The 16,937-nt window shown below is 38.7% G+C and overlaps 3 protein-coding genes across 5 annotated transcripts; all 3 read left to right on the top strand.

Annotated features, from left to right (window-relative positions):
• The first annotated feature begins 362 nt into the window (after positions 1 to 362).
• LOC149019176 (histone H2AX-like) lies at positions 363 to 1,177 on the top strand. Its single transcript, XM_089153232.1, has 2 exons — positions 363 to 639; positions 731 to 1,177. Exons 1-2 carry the CDS (start codon positions 442 to 444, stop codon positions 950 to 952), a joined length of 420 nt encoding a protein of 139 aa, XP_089009358.1. The 5' UTR covers positions 363 to 441; the 3' UTR covers positions 953 to 1,177.
• A 39-nt stretch (positions 1,178 to 1,216) lies between these two features.
• Positions 1,217 to 8,750, top strand: LOC149019175 (uncharacterized). Its single transcript, XM_089153231.1, has 7 exons — positions 1,217 to 1,731; positions 2,291 to 2,509; positions 5,426 to 5,512; positions 6,778 to 6,924; positions 7,441 to 7,467; positions 8,130 to 8,225; positions 8,347 to 8,750. The coding sequence occupies exons 1-7, from the start codon at positions 1,387 to 1,389 to the stop codon at positions 8,545 to 8,547; spliced, it is 1,122 nt and encodes a 373-aa protein (XP_089009357.1). The 5' UTR covers positions 1,217 to 1,386; the 3' UTR covers positions 8,548 to 8,750.
• Positions 8,751 to 12,551: 3,801 nt separating this feature from the next.
• On the top strand, positions 12,552 to 16,738 carry LOC149019174 (serine/arginine-rich SC35-like splicing factor SCL28). Of its 3 annotated transcripts, none has more exons than XR_016173034.1 (5): positions 12,552 to 12,893; positions 13,612 to 13,689; positions 14,310 to 14,474; positions 14,571 to 14,820; positions 16,587 to 16,738. XR_016173034.1 is itself a non-coding variant. In XM_089153230.1 (4 exons), the coding sequence occupies exons 1-4, from the start codon at positions 12,721 to 12,723 to the stop codon at positions 14,734 to 14,736; spliced, it is 582 nt and encodes a 193-aa protein (XP_089009356.1). In that variant the 5' UTR covers positions 12,552 to 12,720; the 3' UTR covers positions 14,737 to 15,278. The 3 variants fall into 3 exon arrangements, 1 of the variants encoding a protein (XP_089009356.1); XR_016173035.1 differs by lacking the exon at positions 16,587 to 16,738 and adding an exon at positions 15,655 to 15,816; XM_089153230.1 differs by lacking the exon at positions 16,587 to 16,738 and having other exon boundaries at positions 14,571 to 15,278.
• The last annotated feature ends 199 nt before the right edge of the window (positions 16,739 to 16,937 follow it).

The following is a 16,937-nucleotide window of genomic DNA, read 5'->3' as shown; positions in this document are numbered from 1 at the left end:
TGAAAATCACCTTCAACGCCAATGGAGGGTTAGTAGAATGGTTAAGAACCGACATATATAATATCGCCATCCCCCAATTTCCCTATGTATAATAAAGTGTCTTTGAACCCAAAAAAAAAAACATCATTTTCAACAAGTCCGCCTTCTTTGAGCCCGTGCAAGTTGTGATCGTATGGGCCTGGCCTTAACCCACGGGTTAGTTCTTTCCTAGCCCAATTGACTTCTTCCTAAAAATCAAACTGGGGAAAAGATACTTTCCACGTTGGCGATCCGTGTGCTGCTTGACGAACAAATAGAATTAAAGCATCATTCTATAACTATCTCATGCGCGACCTATATAAATTATGCTTCGACTGCTATAATTGTGATCGATCGCGAAAGAAATCTGTGTAGTTTGTGTCTGATTGTAATCTCTGCGATTAATTTCGAATTACAGAAAAGATGAGTTCAGCAGCGTCGACGAAGGGTGGAAGAGGGAAGCCCAAATCCACCAAATCGGTCTCAAGATCGCATAAGGCGGGTCTCCAATTCCCTGTTGGAAGAATCGCCAGATTTCTGAAAGCTGGAAAATATGCCGAGCGAGTTGGTGCCGGAGCTCCGGTCTATTTATCTGCAGTTCTCGAGTACCTTGCGGCTGAGGTACGAAGAAATTAGGTCTTATTCATTGTTTTATTTGAATTTCTGATTCAACGATGGATTTTAATGGAGTTTTTCGTTGTAATTTGATCAGGTTCTCGAACTCGCTGGAAACGCAGCCAGGGATAACAAGAAGAATCGCATTGTTCCAAGGCATATACAACTTGCGGTGAGAAATGATGAGGAGCTGAGCAAGCTTCTCGGCACCGTTACCATCGCTAACGGAGGTGTTTTGCCTAATATTCACCAAACTCTATTGCCGAAGAAGGTTGGGAAGGGAAAAGGCGAGCCTGGATCTGCATCACAAGAATTTTAAATCATTAGATGCTTGGCACCACTCCTTCCCCCATCTCTTAGGTGTAGTCTTCTGTTATTAGGGTTAGGAGGGGATCCTTTTTGCGTTGTTGAAATTGAAATATTGTCCATCCGTCGAAAACACCTATAACTTTTTGCAAGAAAAAGAGACAATAAACTCCTGTTATTTGTTTGTATATGATGGCTTCACCTGCTATATGAATGGAAATATATCAATTTCGATCAACTATTGTGTCGAAGTTTGTTTTTTTTTTTTTCTTTTCAAACCTTCTTTAAAAGGAAACCCTAATTTTTATCTTTCTGGTATTGGAAATGTTCGATGGGGTCCAAGTGCTAACCTGTGAAAGAAAACTTGTAAGGTCGCTGGTGACAAAATAGAACTGTGGGCCACAGTGGGGTGGCATATAGTCGGTTCAAAGTTTGGGAATTGAAAAAATGGTTTGGATTACTTGTGAGTCACTACTGATTTGTGTGGTGGAGATTGATGCAGAACTTGGAATTCACTTATTTGGGAAGAACTCCAAATGGTTGAGCTTCTGCCTGATTGCCTCGTCTGTGGGAATGGGGTTAGGGGTTGGGTGCGGTGGGTTGCCAGTCTGCTCCCATGTAAGACTTAGGGTGCTCAACACTGTTCGTTCTTCGCAATCTGTTTCGCGATTGCAAGTTTTAGAACAAGTTGACAATCATCTTGAAAGGGGAGAAGAAAGACTGGCCCTGTCTATCGTTCAAGATTTGCAGGGAAAGCCTGGTGGTCTCATTGCTTTTGGTTCAGCAAGGCAGGTCATTTGGTTTTTCTACATCCATCTCTTGTTAATAACTGTCTTCGAGCACTGGCTAGCTGGCAGAGCCATAGATGAAAATCTTTTGGGCTAAAGTTTAGGTTCATGTGCATGCATATGAAATTAGAATGCTTGGAATGTCAACTTCTTATTTTTTGATTATCAAATTTGCAATTAAATTATCAGAATGTTCATCAGGAACCGAATTAAAATATTTTCTTTTCCTGCATGGCTAAAGTTATCATAGTTCGACTGTCTTTTTGTATGGTTTTAGTGACGGGATTTCTTTCTTCTAACTTGGTTGAAGTTTGAAATTACAAATTTGCGAACACCAGTGCATTAGTTTTCTGGATTGTTATCTCTATATGTAAATAGAGCTCTTGTAAAAAGGTGTGGCTTGAATTGCACTATTGATAAACTTTCATTCCCGTGACTCTTTGTTAACTTTGTTCCTCAATTGTTCTGTTTGGGTTTGCATGGAAGTAAAAGATTTTCTGTTTCTGGCTAGAAAATGAAGGAATATATGTTATTTATAGCTTCATGTTGATTCGGTAGTGCAGGTCCCCCAAAGACTGTATAGTTTGGACGAACTAAAATTGAATGGAATTGATACTCAATCTCTTCTTTCACCCACGGATGGTACACTGGGTTCAATAGAAAGAGGTCTTCAACTTGCTGCTGTTTCAGGAGGGCTTTCTGCATGGGCTGCTTTTGGGTTTACCCAACAACAAATTCTATTTTTGTCTCTAGGATTTTTGTTTCTATGGTCAGTAGATGCAGTAAGTTCCTTTTTTAGTTTTGAGTCAGTTTTGCAACCTCTATTCATAGACTAGTTCGTATTTGTCTATTTTATTTTTTTTCAAGATATTGATGTTGATCCTATGCTGCTGATAAAATCATGATATTGGTCCTATGTGGAGAATTTTCAGTTTAATTTGAATGCCTTATTCTTCCACTGGTAACGGCATCAGTAGGAATTGGAGTGTCTTTCAGTTTCGCAGTAAAGAACATTCTCAATGTTTTGAGTGTTGTGGCCTCTGTTGAAGCAGATCAAAGCATAGATATTAAGTTGCCTTGTCTGATGTTTCATGATATTACTTTATGCTCGTTGATGCAAGGCTGGGAGAATTGTGGTTTGTATTATGACCATAACACTCAAAGACTCGTTTGTTTATCTAGCAAGTAGAACTACTAGTAACAATAGGAATACCAAGGACTAACTGTGTTCACTCTTATAGCTGCAGTTAGTAATACATGTTTGCTTTTTCATTAAAAAGAAAAAAACTCTCTTAAGATTTATACTGAAATAAAATAATAATATAATTTCAGGGAGTATCATTGACAGCACTCGGATCCAACAGGAGATCCTATAGCCACTGAAATTCACAAATATCATGGCCTATAGCTTGAAACTTAGCTTCAGCACTGAATTAAGAAACAACGGCTTGTTTCTCCGGGTACCATGGTTTCTGCCGACCAATGAGTGAATTTCGTCATCAGGAGAACCTGCCCAACTTGGGATCACTGCATCAGTGGAGGTCTCCATAAGAAGAGGTTCATGAGAGAATTAGATACCTTCCCCTGGAGCTTACTTTAAAGTAATAAATGATTCAGGAGACAATATCCAACTGAGTATGAATTAGGATTATGCATATTGACATTGTATATTAATGGGATAGGCAATGCCAGGCTGAGTGTGTGAGAGATATCAGCCTCCCTTTAAACCTCTGAGATCTGGAAATGCCAGCTGAGTGTGTGAGAGAGATATCAGCCTCCCTTTAAACCCCTCAGATCTGCATTTGTCAATTGGTCATTGTATTTGCTTTTAAGAGGAGTATTGGCTTAATTAGAATTCCTGCCTCAGGTAGGAGATCAAGGATGTAATTTCTTTGAGGGGGAGAGATTCTTTTAGTGGAGCCTGTAACTTTGATGTGAAGCAAAAAAGCGTAATTTCCAGATATTTTTAATCTAAATTTTTTTCCCATGTAAAAATTCAAGAGGTATTTCATTAGGATCACTTTAGTAACTACAATCTTGATAAGAATTATTATATTTTTCACCCAAGCGTTTGGTAAATAACGTGTGGTCAATATTTGTCATTAGTATAGACTCCCTGGCATGATCATTTTGAAACCTGCCACACCAGCTCGCTTCATTTTTCACATCTTTCCATGAGTTCTCTGACAAGAGAAATCAGGGTTACCTGTTCGCACTCCAGGTTGATTGTACAGGAAAGAACAAAATTTTTGCTGCAGGATCAAATGTCTCACGGAAATTGACCCTATAGGCTTGGGCACATCCCCTAGGAAAAAGCCTGACCTTGCACCGTCCATACTATAATCTGCCTTTTGTTTTGCTGTGAACATCCACTTGCAACTCAGAGATCTCTTATTTGGTAGAGATACCTATTTCCAGCCATCATTTTTCCGGATGCCTTAAGCATGGCCTCTTTCCACATAGGGCCTGCAAGTGCCTCCTACCACTTCTGAGGAACAATAAGACAAATACAAACACATAGGAAGGTGAAAGAGTGATATGTGAAACAACATTAGACATGGGATGTAGAGTACTTGTTCTTAGCACCTTTTCAAATTGCAATTATTAGTAACTCAAGAGAAGGATCATTGATATTATAAGGAAGAGCATTACGAGATGGAGTAGAAACTTCATAGGTAGATGGCCTTGGTTGGGTAGAGTTGTTGCCAAAGATGTACATCGTTGGGTGTGGTGGTCGTAGGGGTCAGCCTTCAGTTTTCAAGAATAGAACTGCAAGGCTGTTGATTATGTTATGTGGTCTTTGTAATTCCCCTTCTGAAGTATCCTGTGGTTCAATTATGAACTCATTCAAGGGATTACTATCACTATCGACAGTATTGAGAGGAATCAATGAAGCTTCACCAAAACTTCTAGACCCGCTCAAAGAGGTGCCAGCGAGGGGTAATAGATGGACTTACAGAGAAGATCACATCCATAACTAACACAAGCCGAGTTTGAGATGATAGCAGTAGTACCCTTTTTGGTTAGCTGAGTTGCTAGGGAAGATAGAATTGAGATGTCTGATAAGATAATTGATGAAAGAAAATATGCTATTTATAGGAATCAATGAATGAACATTTATAGCCTTCTTGAGGGCATCAACGTTAGGATGTGTATATACAAATAAAATCATATCATGTCTTGAAAGATTGAAGGTACATATGCCTATGATGATTCCTCTAGGAAATGCTCACCTCACCCGTTGCTTGCACTAAGGGGCAATGAAATGATTAAAAGAAACCCCTGGCGATACGTGGACCCTTCTCACTTCCAAATAAGCCCTTGTTACTGTTGATAGGGACATGCATGTGAACTGCTTGGGCATCCATTTATTGAAGTACCCGTATACTGCTTTGGAAACTTTCTTTCTGAGGTGTAGCTCTGTAGTTTGGTCAGGATGCATACCTTAACTATTGCAAAGTCATGCATTTAATGTTATTCTGGATTCTATGGCCCTTTTTTTTTTTTTTGTGGGGGGGGGGGGGTTGTTTGCTTCTCTTGTAGGCTGTTACTGAACTCTGGACTCTGCAATGCTGCAAGATTTCTAGATCACTTCTATAACAATCTCCATTATTGATGTTTAACTCAGAGATTCCTAGTTGGTGGTTCAAACTTCGTTGAATTCATGAACTACTGTTGCTTACCAATTTGTTTTGTAGATCTCCTTTAATGGAGGAATTGGAAATTTGGTTCTTGATACAATTGGTCACATGCTGAGTCCAAAGTATCATAATAGGGTCGTTCAGGTAAGATATGTGCCAAATTCTTCCTGATTTACTTATATCCTTTTTGAAATAATTACTGAACTTAGTAGATTTGATCTGATTTTTTTAAAGAAGTGAATATCCTGTATTTATTTTGTGGATTTAACGGTGAGTTTACTCCAATTTGACCAAGTGGTTGTCGATATTAGTTTGGAAACAGCCTCTCTAGGAGAGCCAGAGGTAAGGCTGCATATGGTATGACCATCCCGAGACTGCATGGCAGGATCCTTGTGCAGTCAGTGTTCCTCATCCCCCCCCCCCCCCCCCAACCCTTTCAATTTAAGAGTTGAATTGCTAAGAATAGAAATTTCAAGTGGGTTTGAAGTTTTGCATCTATTGCTTTCCATTTCGTCAGATTTTTAATCCCAAAGCTGGCAAGCTGGCCAGCACTAATGCCGTGCATGATGAGCGTGCGCCAACCTCATTTTGACTATTTTAAAACCATGATATCCGATGAAAAATGCACCTTAATTGAGTGGAAAGCTCCAGTTATGCGCTCCAAAATATGAGAACAAAGCTCACAATCAGTCTGAAGGGAAGTATACAGAAGAACAAATAAAAATAATGGATGAAGTTTCCCTCCACAATGGTTCATCCACCATCCTAGGGATTTTGTACTTTCCAAAATTTCCCACTGCTTTGTAATATTGGTATATTGTTGTCTGTATAGGACTGTTGGGGTGATATCAGCCAGTATCTATCCTAGCCAATATAGTATGAATCTGAGTTTAGGAACCATGAGCAATATTTTTCTGTTTCATTGAATATAATATGGTTTCTTTGGGTGGTAGGGTATCCCCTTTTCTAGCATGAAACTCAAAATGAGTGAGAAAAAAATGTAAGTAGGTACAGAAAGTTATGCACCCTTTCCTCCTGTTTTTCCATCATGGTTCAAAATAGATTTTTGGGCCAATTTAGGAAGTCGACTTCTAGGCTTCTAGCATGAGTTCTAACCAACTTTGGTGATTTAAGTAAATCTTTTCACTCTAGAAAGTAGCAGATATAAAGCAAATCTGAAACCTACGTATCTGGTAATTCCTGTTCTTATCTAGTGTATCTAAAAGTTTACCCCTTTGTTGCATCAGCTGGTTTATCTTCTCTTTTGGTGTTATATTGTTTCTTTGTATGTCTTTAATTTGTTTATTTTGCATACTATAAGGATGGGCAAAAGCTTGATTGTTGACATACTTCCATCTGTATGTATTCTTTCTTTGTGAAGTAATTGTGTCATAAATTTTTTATGTAAGCATGAAGCTGGTCACTTCTTGATAGCTTACTTGCTTGGAGTACTTCCAAAGGGGTATTCACTGTCAAGTTTAGAAGCTCTGAGGAAAGAAGGCTCCCTCAATGTTCAAGCAGGAACAACTTTTGTGGATTTTGAGTTTCTGGAGGAAGTAAGCTGATAACTTGCTGATTTATCATGATTATTTTATCAGCTCGGGTCTTTTGCATTGTGTGATGCCCCTATCTCTATTTGTATTTTACGCAATGGGTGTATCCCAGAGCTGTTATTGGATCCCCCCCCCGGCAAAAAAAAAAAAGAAAAAGAAAAACGCCGGGGGGAAAATTGGAACAAAATGAACAAATAATAGCAGTGGCAGGAGAACATACGAGCTCCTGTGGTGCATTTCCCCAGTCTAGCGTCCATGACTTATCAGATAGTTACACCCGAATCCTATGAATTTGGCTATCCTGAGAACAGTGATCTGCTGGTTGATCGCCTCCTTGTTCACCATTTGATGGATATCTTCCCCAATATTCAGAATGTTCCACAGTAATGAAGCATCTCTTTTCATAACTTATATTCCCATCGATGGATGGTAGAGATTAAGACTGATTTTTCCTTGATTTTATCATTGCAATTTTTCAATAGCTAATGTTTGCTTTGTGATTTTTCCTATTCCATGCAGGTTAATGCAGGGAAAGTGTCTGCGAAGGTGAGATTTCATTCTTTAGGTTATTCCCATGGAAATCATGTGGCATTGTACCTCAAACCTGCTGGTCTAAATGCACCAAAAAAAGAAGAGAGTATTGAATTCCACAGATCTCAATCTTTTGTGGGTGCTAAACTGCTAAAAGATATAATTATATTGATTATGCCTTCAAATGCCACAGTTGCCCCACACTGATTAACATATTACTACAACAAACTGTTTGTGCTTAAACACTCAGATTCTTTCATGTCGTAGGTATGGATTTTTCATTTGAAAGTGACCAACCTCCTAGCTTGATTGTTCTTCTGGATAGAGAATTTGCCTTCATGTTACAATCTGGAACTGCCACATGTTTCTATCTTGTATACCATGGAAGAGGTTTGAGGACTGTCCAAGCTGTATGTGAATTGGTTTTTGTTTCAAGAATGAAGAAAATTGATGTAAATTTTGTCCTGCCTACCAATTGCCATCAAATGACAAAAGACCGCGGATATCTTGGGCATAAGCTGTTGGCTTCGAGTGAAATAAAAGACCCGATTTTCGCATAGTGCATATGTTTTGCATGGACTGCACAGAGAACTGAATCCCATTTTGAAATTCCTTTTGATTATATTTGTTATGTTATCCAAACTAAATTTTACAAGTGGGATTAATTTTCTTTGCAGATGTTGAACAGGTTCTCATGTATTGCACTAGCAGGTGTGGCAACAGAGTACAATCTATTTGGATACGCTGAAGGAGGTCTTGCTGATATTTACCAGGTTTGGGATTCTGAGTTAAGGGGAAGTCAGACTATTTGTCAACGAACACACGCAAATGGCATACATTTAGTTGTATTCCATACCTCAAGTTACTAATTCCCGACTTCTTCCTTATGAACAGTTAGATGGGTTACTCAAAAGCTTAGGATTCACACAGAAGAAGGTTGATTCTCAGGTGAGATGGGCTGTATTAAATACCATCCTAATGTTGCGCCGTCATGAAAAAGCTAGGTCAGAGCTAGCTGAGGCCATGTCGAGGGGAAGTTCAGTTGGGTCTTGTATTCAAGCCATTGAGAAAGCTATAGACTCTGCAGAAATTTAGTGGCTAGAGGATGGCAATTCATCAATTCCTGCTGAGGATGCCGAAGAACTAGAAGTTCTTGTCTGGTGCTTGATTGGGTTCAAACTTTTCTGTGAATATGTTGTCCATTTAATGATTATTCTGTTCACTACATTTCATCCCAGCACTTCTGGGTGATAATTTTTATTAGATGTTTGATCCATTGTTTATATAAGCCGGGTCCTAATTCCATTCGTCATCTATCAGGATCTTTGGTGGCTGTCAAGGAAAACCTTACAGTCCAAACATGTTTTGCATGGCATCTGTTATGGAAATCAAATTCTTTGACGATTGGGGGTTTTTCGGTTTTATCAGAAGTGGGTTTTTTTTTTTTTAAAGGTAGCTTGTTACTATGGGGTGGGAATTAAATTACTAATATACGCTGCAGAGTGGGTGTGAACCCAGGACCTCCCCGTGGGAGGGTGGGCCTTTAACCGCTTGACTAACCCATCGTCTATCTTAGCATCTTTAATCCTGTTACGCTCTGAGTTAAGGAATTTATTAATATGTTTCTTTTTAACTGCCAAAAATAATTACAAAATAAATTAATGAAGCAAATAAGTGTAAAGCAATGGGTTTCCGATTTTGGAAAATCAGAAAGAGAAGAACTGTTTCGTAGGTGGAACATTCCATGCAAAACATGGCTTGGAAACCATAACACAGACGGTTGTGTACATGGATGCAAAATAATAGGTTGAAAAGGCAAAAAAATTACAAGTTTATTTTGGACTTTTTAAATTTTAAATCATAATGAGGTAATTAGCTTATGAATTTTTTATGAGAAAATCTAATCCTCTTGGCTTCCTATTTGATGGAAGAGATAAGGAGTTACATTTCGAAGCAGACATTGTTACTTGAGAGACCGTGTAGGAGTGGAGACCCTCTCTACCTAACCTGTCGGTGCCTCCATCCTTTTCACCTCACATAAGGTCCGAGTCTTGATAGAGGAGTTGTTCTTGTTAGGCCTTTGTGAGAGGGGAAAGATGGGCATGGGCAGGGTGGATGCAAAGAATATGGATCTGCCCGTGTAGAAGAATGAAATGGTGATTCTTAGGAAACACCTCAGCCTTTTGAGTTGCTTCAACAACTTTTAATGAAATTCAAAAGCATAAATACCAACCCCCCCCCCCGGGAGAACGGTATTCAGGGAGGAGGATCACTCAGCCTTTTGAGTTGCTTCAACAACTTTTAATGAAATTCAAAAGCATAAATACCAACCCCCCCCCGCCAACGGTATTCAGGGAGGAGGATCACTTGTAAGAGCTCTTTTCCTATATATGTGCTCAAAGATGGGTCTTTTTTGGAAACGTGTGATGGAAGGGTATGGGAGAAGTATAGTCTGCTACCCATGCAGATACAGGATTTGAACTTCAATTTGGTTATGATTTGTGCTAAGGTCATCTTGAATTAAACGAAAATGTTGAGTATTTAAAATATATTCAATCAAATACTCATTAGGGTATTTTCAATAAGCATTTGTAAATCAATTTTCCCATTCTTAAATGATATAAACAATTATTTTTATCACCTGATAATGCAAAGTTGCATACCTTTGGCAACTTTGGTCATAATCTCTCGGAATGCTCAAAGTTGCATACCTTTGGCAACTTTGGTCATAATAAAACTTCACAATCTCTAGTTTCCAACTTCCAAGGATGCTCAATGAATATCGGGCTTTGGATCTTTTTAAAGGAATCATAATCTCTCGGAATGCCCTGAGGTGTCGTATATTTTCTTTGCTGACGACACGTTTCTCTTTTGTCTAGCAGTTAGAGAAGATTTACTCTCCATTAAAAACTATCTTGGAGATTTTCTTTGACTTTACAGGACAAGAAATCAACTTGGAGAAAAACAGGGCTTTCTTTAGTAGAAATGTCAACGAACAACAGAGAGCACAACTGATACAAGTTTTAGGGATCAAAGAAGTGAAGGTTAATGCAGCTTATCTTGGTATGTATCTGTTGTGTGGAAGAGCACAATCAAAAAAATCTACAAGCTCTTTTAAACAAGGTAAGAGCTCGCCTTGCAAATTGGAAAGCGGCCAATCTATATTTTGCAGGAAAGGAAGTCCTTAATAAATCGGTTCTCCAATTGATTGCTCAATACAAAATGCAATGCTTCCGCCTTCGTAAAGCAATTTGTAAATGGATGGATTGTCTTTGTCAAAGGTTTTGGCTAGGGCATCCAGAAAAGACAAAACAATTAACCCTAATCCCTTGGAGAATATGTTGTAAGTCAATGAGTCAAGGTGGCATTCGGTTCTGACGTATGGAAGACGTCAACACGACACTTCTTTTAAGACAAGGAAGGAGACTTATCAGTGAACCAAAAGTACTATGGGTCAAGGTGTTACGAGATAAATATTTTCCCCACACTTCTATCTTTGATGCCAAGGTCAATCGCAAAGGCGGATCTTGGACTTGGGAAAGCCTGTGCAGTGTATTCCCTATATTAGAAAAGATGATAAATCGAAAAGTCGGGAATGGCCTTCAAACCTCCCCGTGGAGAAAGAATTGTCGTACAATAGCAAAAGAGAACCTGGAGATGCATTGTTGGTTATCAAAAGCCACGGTAGCTGATGTGGCCAATATTGCATACATAACAGGGAATGTTTGTAAGGCTTTACCAATTCCAATTTAATTATCTCACAATTGTCTCATCTTTCACTAACACATCAAGAAGTAGATGGTTTTTTATCCTGGCAAAATCTAGTGAGTTTTCATTAAGCTAGCAGGAGAATTTGTGAGGAATCATCAACAACAAAATGCTGATCTTGAAGAGAAGAGGTGGTGGCAATTTTTTTGGAAGATTCCTTTGCATTCAAGATTTAAAACCTTCTTTTGGCATTTGGTGAATGCAGGTCTACTAGTCAAAAGAACATTGGGACAGTGGGTGGATAGTGATATGGTGTGTGCACTCTGCCAAAAGGAAGATGAAAGGATTTGGCATTTGTTATTTTCTTGTGAATGAACTAAGCGCATATGGGCGACTGGGATGCTTGGTTTGCGAACTGACCTCATTACTTGCGAATCAATTCTAGACTGGTGTAGAAATACTATTTTAAATATGCCATTGCCAAAACAGAGGAAGCGGTGAACTCTTTCTTACATCATTATAACATGTTATTTCATATGGATAGAAAAGAATGAAGTCTGTTTTTCAAACGAACAACCTAATCCACACAGGGTTTTGCAACATAGCTCAGTGCACCAATAATTCACAATTGGATCCCATGGTGCACATGGGAGTGGGCATTAACACTCACCCCGCAAATGAAAATATGTAAAGTAGAAAATCTGGAAGGTATGGTGTTTTTATATTTATGCAACAATCTAATTAACTACTATGTTGTGTGCATGGGTATATCATGAATTATTAAAGACTGCAGGGTAGTGCGTGGGGATAATTTGGGAAGAGCGTCTTTGTTACTTGGACATAGGATAGATTTCTAATGGTGGTGGTTTTGAAGCACTTCTTATGGCGATCAAGAATGGACATTGACTATGTTGGGAGACATCAAATTACTTTACAAAAAATTTGATGTAGCCAAGAGGAAGTGATACATCATTTGACAACACTATATTTTGCTTGGCCGCTACACATAACGTCACTTTTTGTTAATGTTTTGATGAATGCCCCCAGAACATCTTTTTGCAAATTCAAATCTCCAGTACTATAAGAACATTTCACTAAACTAGCTATTTTGGCTGCCACGGAGAGCAATAATTGTAACCGCTATAGGGTTCTATCTTAATATTAAGCTTCTTATTTACTATCAAAAACTTCCAAGGATGCTGTTGCAATATGACCGGGGTGGCTGAACACAACTAGATACATGTGAGCCGTCCAGATGGAATCATCTTCATCGAATTCCATCTAGATGGCTCACATGCATATATACATTCATTAAATCTCCTGCAAACAATATGGTCCATCACGGTTTGGAACTTTGGATCGCTCAATTACAACAACGCGGTTCCGCTCCGGTTCGGTTCCATAATAAGTCTTTCCTGTGTTTACTTATTTCCTCTTCGGCTCTTCCTCTTCGAGTTGTTTGTCATCTCGTTGGTTCTCCTTTGTACTCATTCACGGCGTTTAGGCATTTAGGTTGAAGCTTCGTTGTGAAGAGACGAGCAGAAGTAGGGAGCTGCGACAATGGGAAGGTATAGAAGCCGTAGCAGGAGCTACAGTCCCCGGCGCAGCAGAAGCCCTCTTCCACGAAAGCGATACGAAGACCCTAGAGACAGGTTTCGCGGTGGTAGGTCATTCCGAGATAGACGATCTCCTCCCTCTGGATTACTTGTTCGAAATATAGCCCTTGACGCGAGGTACCTTCACTTTCCTGCTTTTACATTCATTCATTCTGCTATCTTCTGAAAATTTCTAAGGTTAGGGTTTTGTTTTCCTTGTATGTATTTGTTTTCCCTTATCTTTCCCCGTTGCTATCCAGTAGTTTTGAAAGCTTTTTCACTTCGCACTGTCAGCTGCCCTGGTTTTTCATGCTATCTTTAGGTATTAACCACTTCGCTTTTTGCAAGAACCCCAGTCTTTTGTTTGTGGTTGCAGTTTTGGGTTTGTACCAGAAACATGAATACATGCTTCCTACCTGAGTCCTGCGTAGATGTCATCAAGATTCCACCCTTTAGTGCTTACCCTCTGCGGGTACAGAGCCTCTATAGTGTCTTACTTTTTTTAAAAATTTTTCATTCCATTATAGAGATTATCCTTCTTTTCTATTCGGTGGGAGAAATAGTTTTCTTATTGTTCATGGCAGTGGTTAATGTGGTAGATGACTTTACCTATCCTTCTTTGTTATTATATTCATAATTCATTGGATGGCCCCTTACCTTTGTGACTTTGTCACCCAAAAAATTGAACAGGAAAAAAGTTTAATTTAGTATTTGGTCCTGGTCTAATTACAATGTTATAAATTCTTACCATTTTTCCTTGCAGTTTACTGTATATCCTATTTTTCAGTATTGAATGGGTTCAGCAATTATTAGTAGGAAGACTTAAATCTTATCATTCTATCTGATTCTTCTGCAGACCTGAAGATCTTAGGATTCCATTTGAACGTTATGGCCCTGTGAAGGATGTGTATCTTCCAAAGAATTACTATACAGGGTGAGTTTTGAGTCAGCAATTAGTTCTTTCCTCAACTGTTTGAAAGCTGATTTTTAGAGTCCCTGGAAATCGGTGAGAACATTGTTGTTGATGCTTCTGTCAATGTAATTAGTGATTATGTCATGCACAATTTGCATGGATTAAGAATCCATCAGGTTCTGTTGACGAAGTCTGCAGTCTATCATAGTCCAGATCCTGGATTAAGCTCGTCCTTAGCCTAGCATGCTTTGTGCTTTCGACCTTTAGCCATACTCTAGTCTTGCAGTTGTACATTGTACAGAGATCACTTTTGACCAGAAAAAGTTATAAGCATTAACATAATAAATCAACACTGTGCTTCCAATATAGAAAGCATTGCATGTTTAAGAACTGTGGTTTAGGAACCTTTGAGTATCTTAGTTTTTGGACTGAGTTTGAATAAATGTGGTTCAGGTAGGGACTGCAAGAATTGGTTGAAATTTCCTCACATGTTCAGGAAAACTTTTTAGTGTTTTGTTGAAGCCCATTTTTCATCTTTTTGGGCCTTGGAGCTGCTTTAATTTAGGTAAAGCTGCATAATGTAGCATAGATAATTTCTAGGATTTTGCATTATCTGATGCTTCTAGATGTAAACCTTCTAGAGAGCCACGAGGCTTTGGATTTGTTAAGTTCCGTAATGCTGATGATGCTGCTGAAGCCAAGATGCAAATGAACCATCAAGTTATTGGTGGACGTGAGATAACCATTGTGTTTGCTGGAGAGAACAGAAAGACTCCTCAAGAAATGCGTACTTCTTTGCGCACAAGGTGCAGCTTTTTAATTCTTATCTTTCAAGTTTTCCTGTGAAGTAGAAATTTTATGTGGAGACGTTTTGGTAATGATATTTGCTATTTCATCCATAGGGATCAATATGGAGGTGGCCATAGAAGACGATCGCCGGGAAGGTCCCCAAGGCGACGATATAATTGTCAGTTTCAAATACATACTACTGGATTTTATTTCTTACTTATTAGATTGCACTTGTGCTCCTCAGCTGTGGATAGTGTGAGTTATGGTGTCCAAAACTGATACTCGTCTTTGGTGGACTACTTATGATATTTTATGTGTGACAGCTTATTCGCGGTCACCTTCACCACCCAGCCATGGCTCAAGGTCTGCATTCTATTCTTTGCTTCAGTTTTTGCTATGTATTCTTGTGGGTAGTCCCTGTTTGGGTTTCAGTGTCTCTTAGGCATTGGAACATCTGGCATGTAACAGGTCTCATCATATATGAGTGTCTCCTTAAACTAGCTGGTTTCAGAATAATTGTGCATGGGAATGCACATCAGGGAAATATTTAATCTTGACAAAGTTCTTGATATATCAGAGACCTCAAGCTGTGGTCCTTGTGAAAGCAATGCTATGGTATTATCTTTTATGTTGAAAAGGCTCAATATGGTGAATTTGCTGTATAAACTTTGCTGTCAAACTGTAATAATTTATATTTTTTCTTTTAGGTACTTATTGATTAAAAATATCAATAATTACTATATTTCATTTAGTTGGGACGATGTTTAGTTGAGTTTTATAAATTATTAGGGTGTTTGATTAGGTACAAATACTAATTTGAAAAATGGGAAGACTGTTGAGATGACAGAGCTGTGGCGAGTTTATGCCTTGTTACAGACTTACAGCAAGGATGCATGCATTGAGTTACAATTAAGTGGGATTGCTTGTGTATGTAATAAGTGGCAGTTTTCCTATTTGTGTGTTTTTTTTTTGGGTAGTTTTAGATTATGACAACTTTGATGAGTTTTTCTTTCTCTGGAAGTCACCGCCTGGTTTCTTTTCCCACTTAGTAGTTTTTTAACAAAATATACAATTTCACCTAGGTGGCCATCCCTTTTTTATTCTTTAATGCATGCTGCTTGTTCTCTCGGTGGGGAGTGAATGAAACATGTGTTCCTGTTGGTTAGAATAACATCTGCTGGTGTCTTGTTCGTGCAGATTGTAAAGTGAACTGAGAGACAAAAAGAATTCATCGATTAGAAAAGACTAAGGAGAAAAGGGATAAAGTGGCTACTTGCTTACTTATCTTTCAAAGTCATTCAAGAAGTATTCATTACTGATCTCATCTTGTCAACTGTAACCGATGAATGGCTTGGCTTTCCAAAATTTTCGATTTTTGGCTAGCATGCTTGGTCCTACTAAACTGAACTGTCAAAGCCATGGTTTGTGAGAAAGATTACAAGCACAAAAAAGTTTTATTTTCTTACATTATGCACGTTTTAAAATTTGATGTCTTGGTTTTCTATACTATCCAGTTAAGAAAGAATGTAGAGCCTATAACTGCAAAAAGGAGAGACCTTGATCTCCAGAGAATGGGAGCCATTGGAAGTTCATACTGCTAGAGATAGAGGTATCTTCTGTTGGGGGTGCCCCTCCTTTCATCAAGAAAAAGATAATTTGGTTTAGAGAGATGTGGCAAAGAGAGCTGGAAGTTATCAGCTGCTGATGAACCACCTCACTTTGTGGTAGAGCTTAAACAGTTCGAAAGTTTCATATTGTTTGTCAGATATCTGAAAAATATGATATGCAGGTAAAGGTTATGTCTCCAGTACTTGGATTCTGAACCAAAATGTTAAGTGAAACCTTCTCATGATTGGCAGCAAATGAACTTAAATAACATGCTTTACTTATTCAAGAGTGCCTTGTGATTCTGTTTTTTGAGTTTTGGCATAATTTGGGCTCTTTTATCATATTGGATATGGAGTTAGTTGTAGTTTATATATCGATTTAAAATTTGTTTTATAATGGCTTTGGATTAGGTTTCTGTGCTTTTATAGTGTAGTTACTAATAATTTGTGTTTGATATTTATTATTCCTACTTTATATTCATGAATTTTAGCACTGAATCTCATTAATACTGGTAAAAACAGAGGCATGGTCCGTCATGTGAAGGATGATGGTTACTCACCATCACGGCTGAGATCAAGGTCGAGATCCAGATCCAGAACGAGATCAAGATCTATATCAAGGTCTCCGTCACCTCGCAATGGGAAGGACTATAGGAGGTCCCTAACCCCAAAAGAGAATGTTCACGTGGTCTTCCCCAAGGAGAGGCCATAAATCAGATCACAGATCACCATCTCCTCGCTATGGTAGAGACTGCCAGGAAGTCCCTAACCCCTGGGGTAGAGTGGTGGGGGGTCCTCCAAAGGAGAGAGGCCTATAAATCAGATTACAGATCACATCCACCTAACCTAACCCCAGAAGAGAATGGCCGGGGT

The sequence above is a fragment of the Hakea prostrata genome, chromosome 4 (assembly GCF_041222555.1).
Source record: "Hakea prostrata isolate BN-2017 chromosome 4, UWA_Hpros_2, whole genome shotgun sequence".
Taxonomy (NCBI): Eukaryota; Viridiplantae; Streptophyta; class Magnoliopsida; order Proteales; family Proteaceae; genus Hakea; species Hakea prostrata.
This window is presented reverse-complemented; position numbering and strand designations above follow the sequence as displayed.

Excerpts from the sequence above, each read along its gene's own strand:
- LOC149019176 (XM_089153232.1), top strand. The coding sequence starts at position 442 with ATGAGTTCAGCAGCGTCGACGAAGGGTGGAAGAGGGAAGCCCAAATCC. Across the intron at positions 640-730 it reads TCGAGTACCTTGCGGCTGAG|GTTCTCGAACTCGCTGGAAA; the intron begins GTACGAAGAAAT and ends TAATTTGATCAG.
- LOC149019174 (XM_089153230.1), top strand. The coding sequence starts at position 12,721 with ATGGGAAGGTATAGAAGCCGTAGCAGGAGCTACAGTCCCCGGCGCAGC. Across the intron at positions 13,690-14,309 it reads CCAAAGAATTACTATACAGG|AGAGCCACGAGGCTTTGGAT; the intron begins GTGAGTTTTGAG and ends TAAACCTTCTAG. Across the intron at positions 14,475-14,570 it reads CGTACTTCTTTGCGCACAAG|GGATCAATATGGAGGTGGCC; the intron begins GTGCAGCTTTTT and ends TTTCATCCATAG.
- LOC149019175 (XM_089153231.1), top strand. The coding sequence starts at position 1,387 with ATGGTTTGGATTACTTGTGAGTCACTACTGATTTGTGTGGTGGAGATT. Across the intron at positions 6,925-7,440 it reads ATTTTGAGTTTCTGGAGGAA|GTTAATGCAGGGAAAGTGTC; the intron begins GTAAGCTGATAA and ends TATTCCATGCAG. Across the intron at positions 7,468-8,129 it reads CAGGGAAAGTGTCTGCGAAG|ATGTTGAACAGGTTCTCATG; the intron begins GTGAGATTTCAT and ends TTTTCTTTGCAG.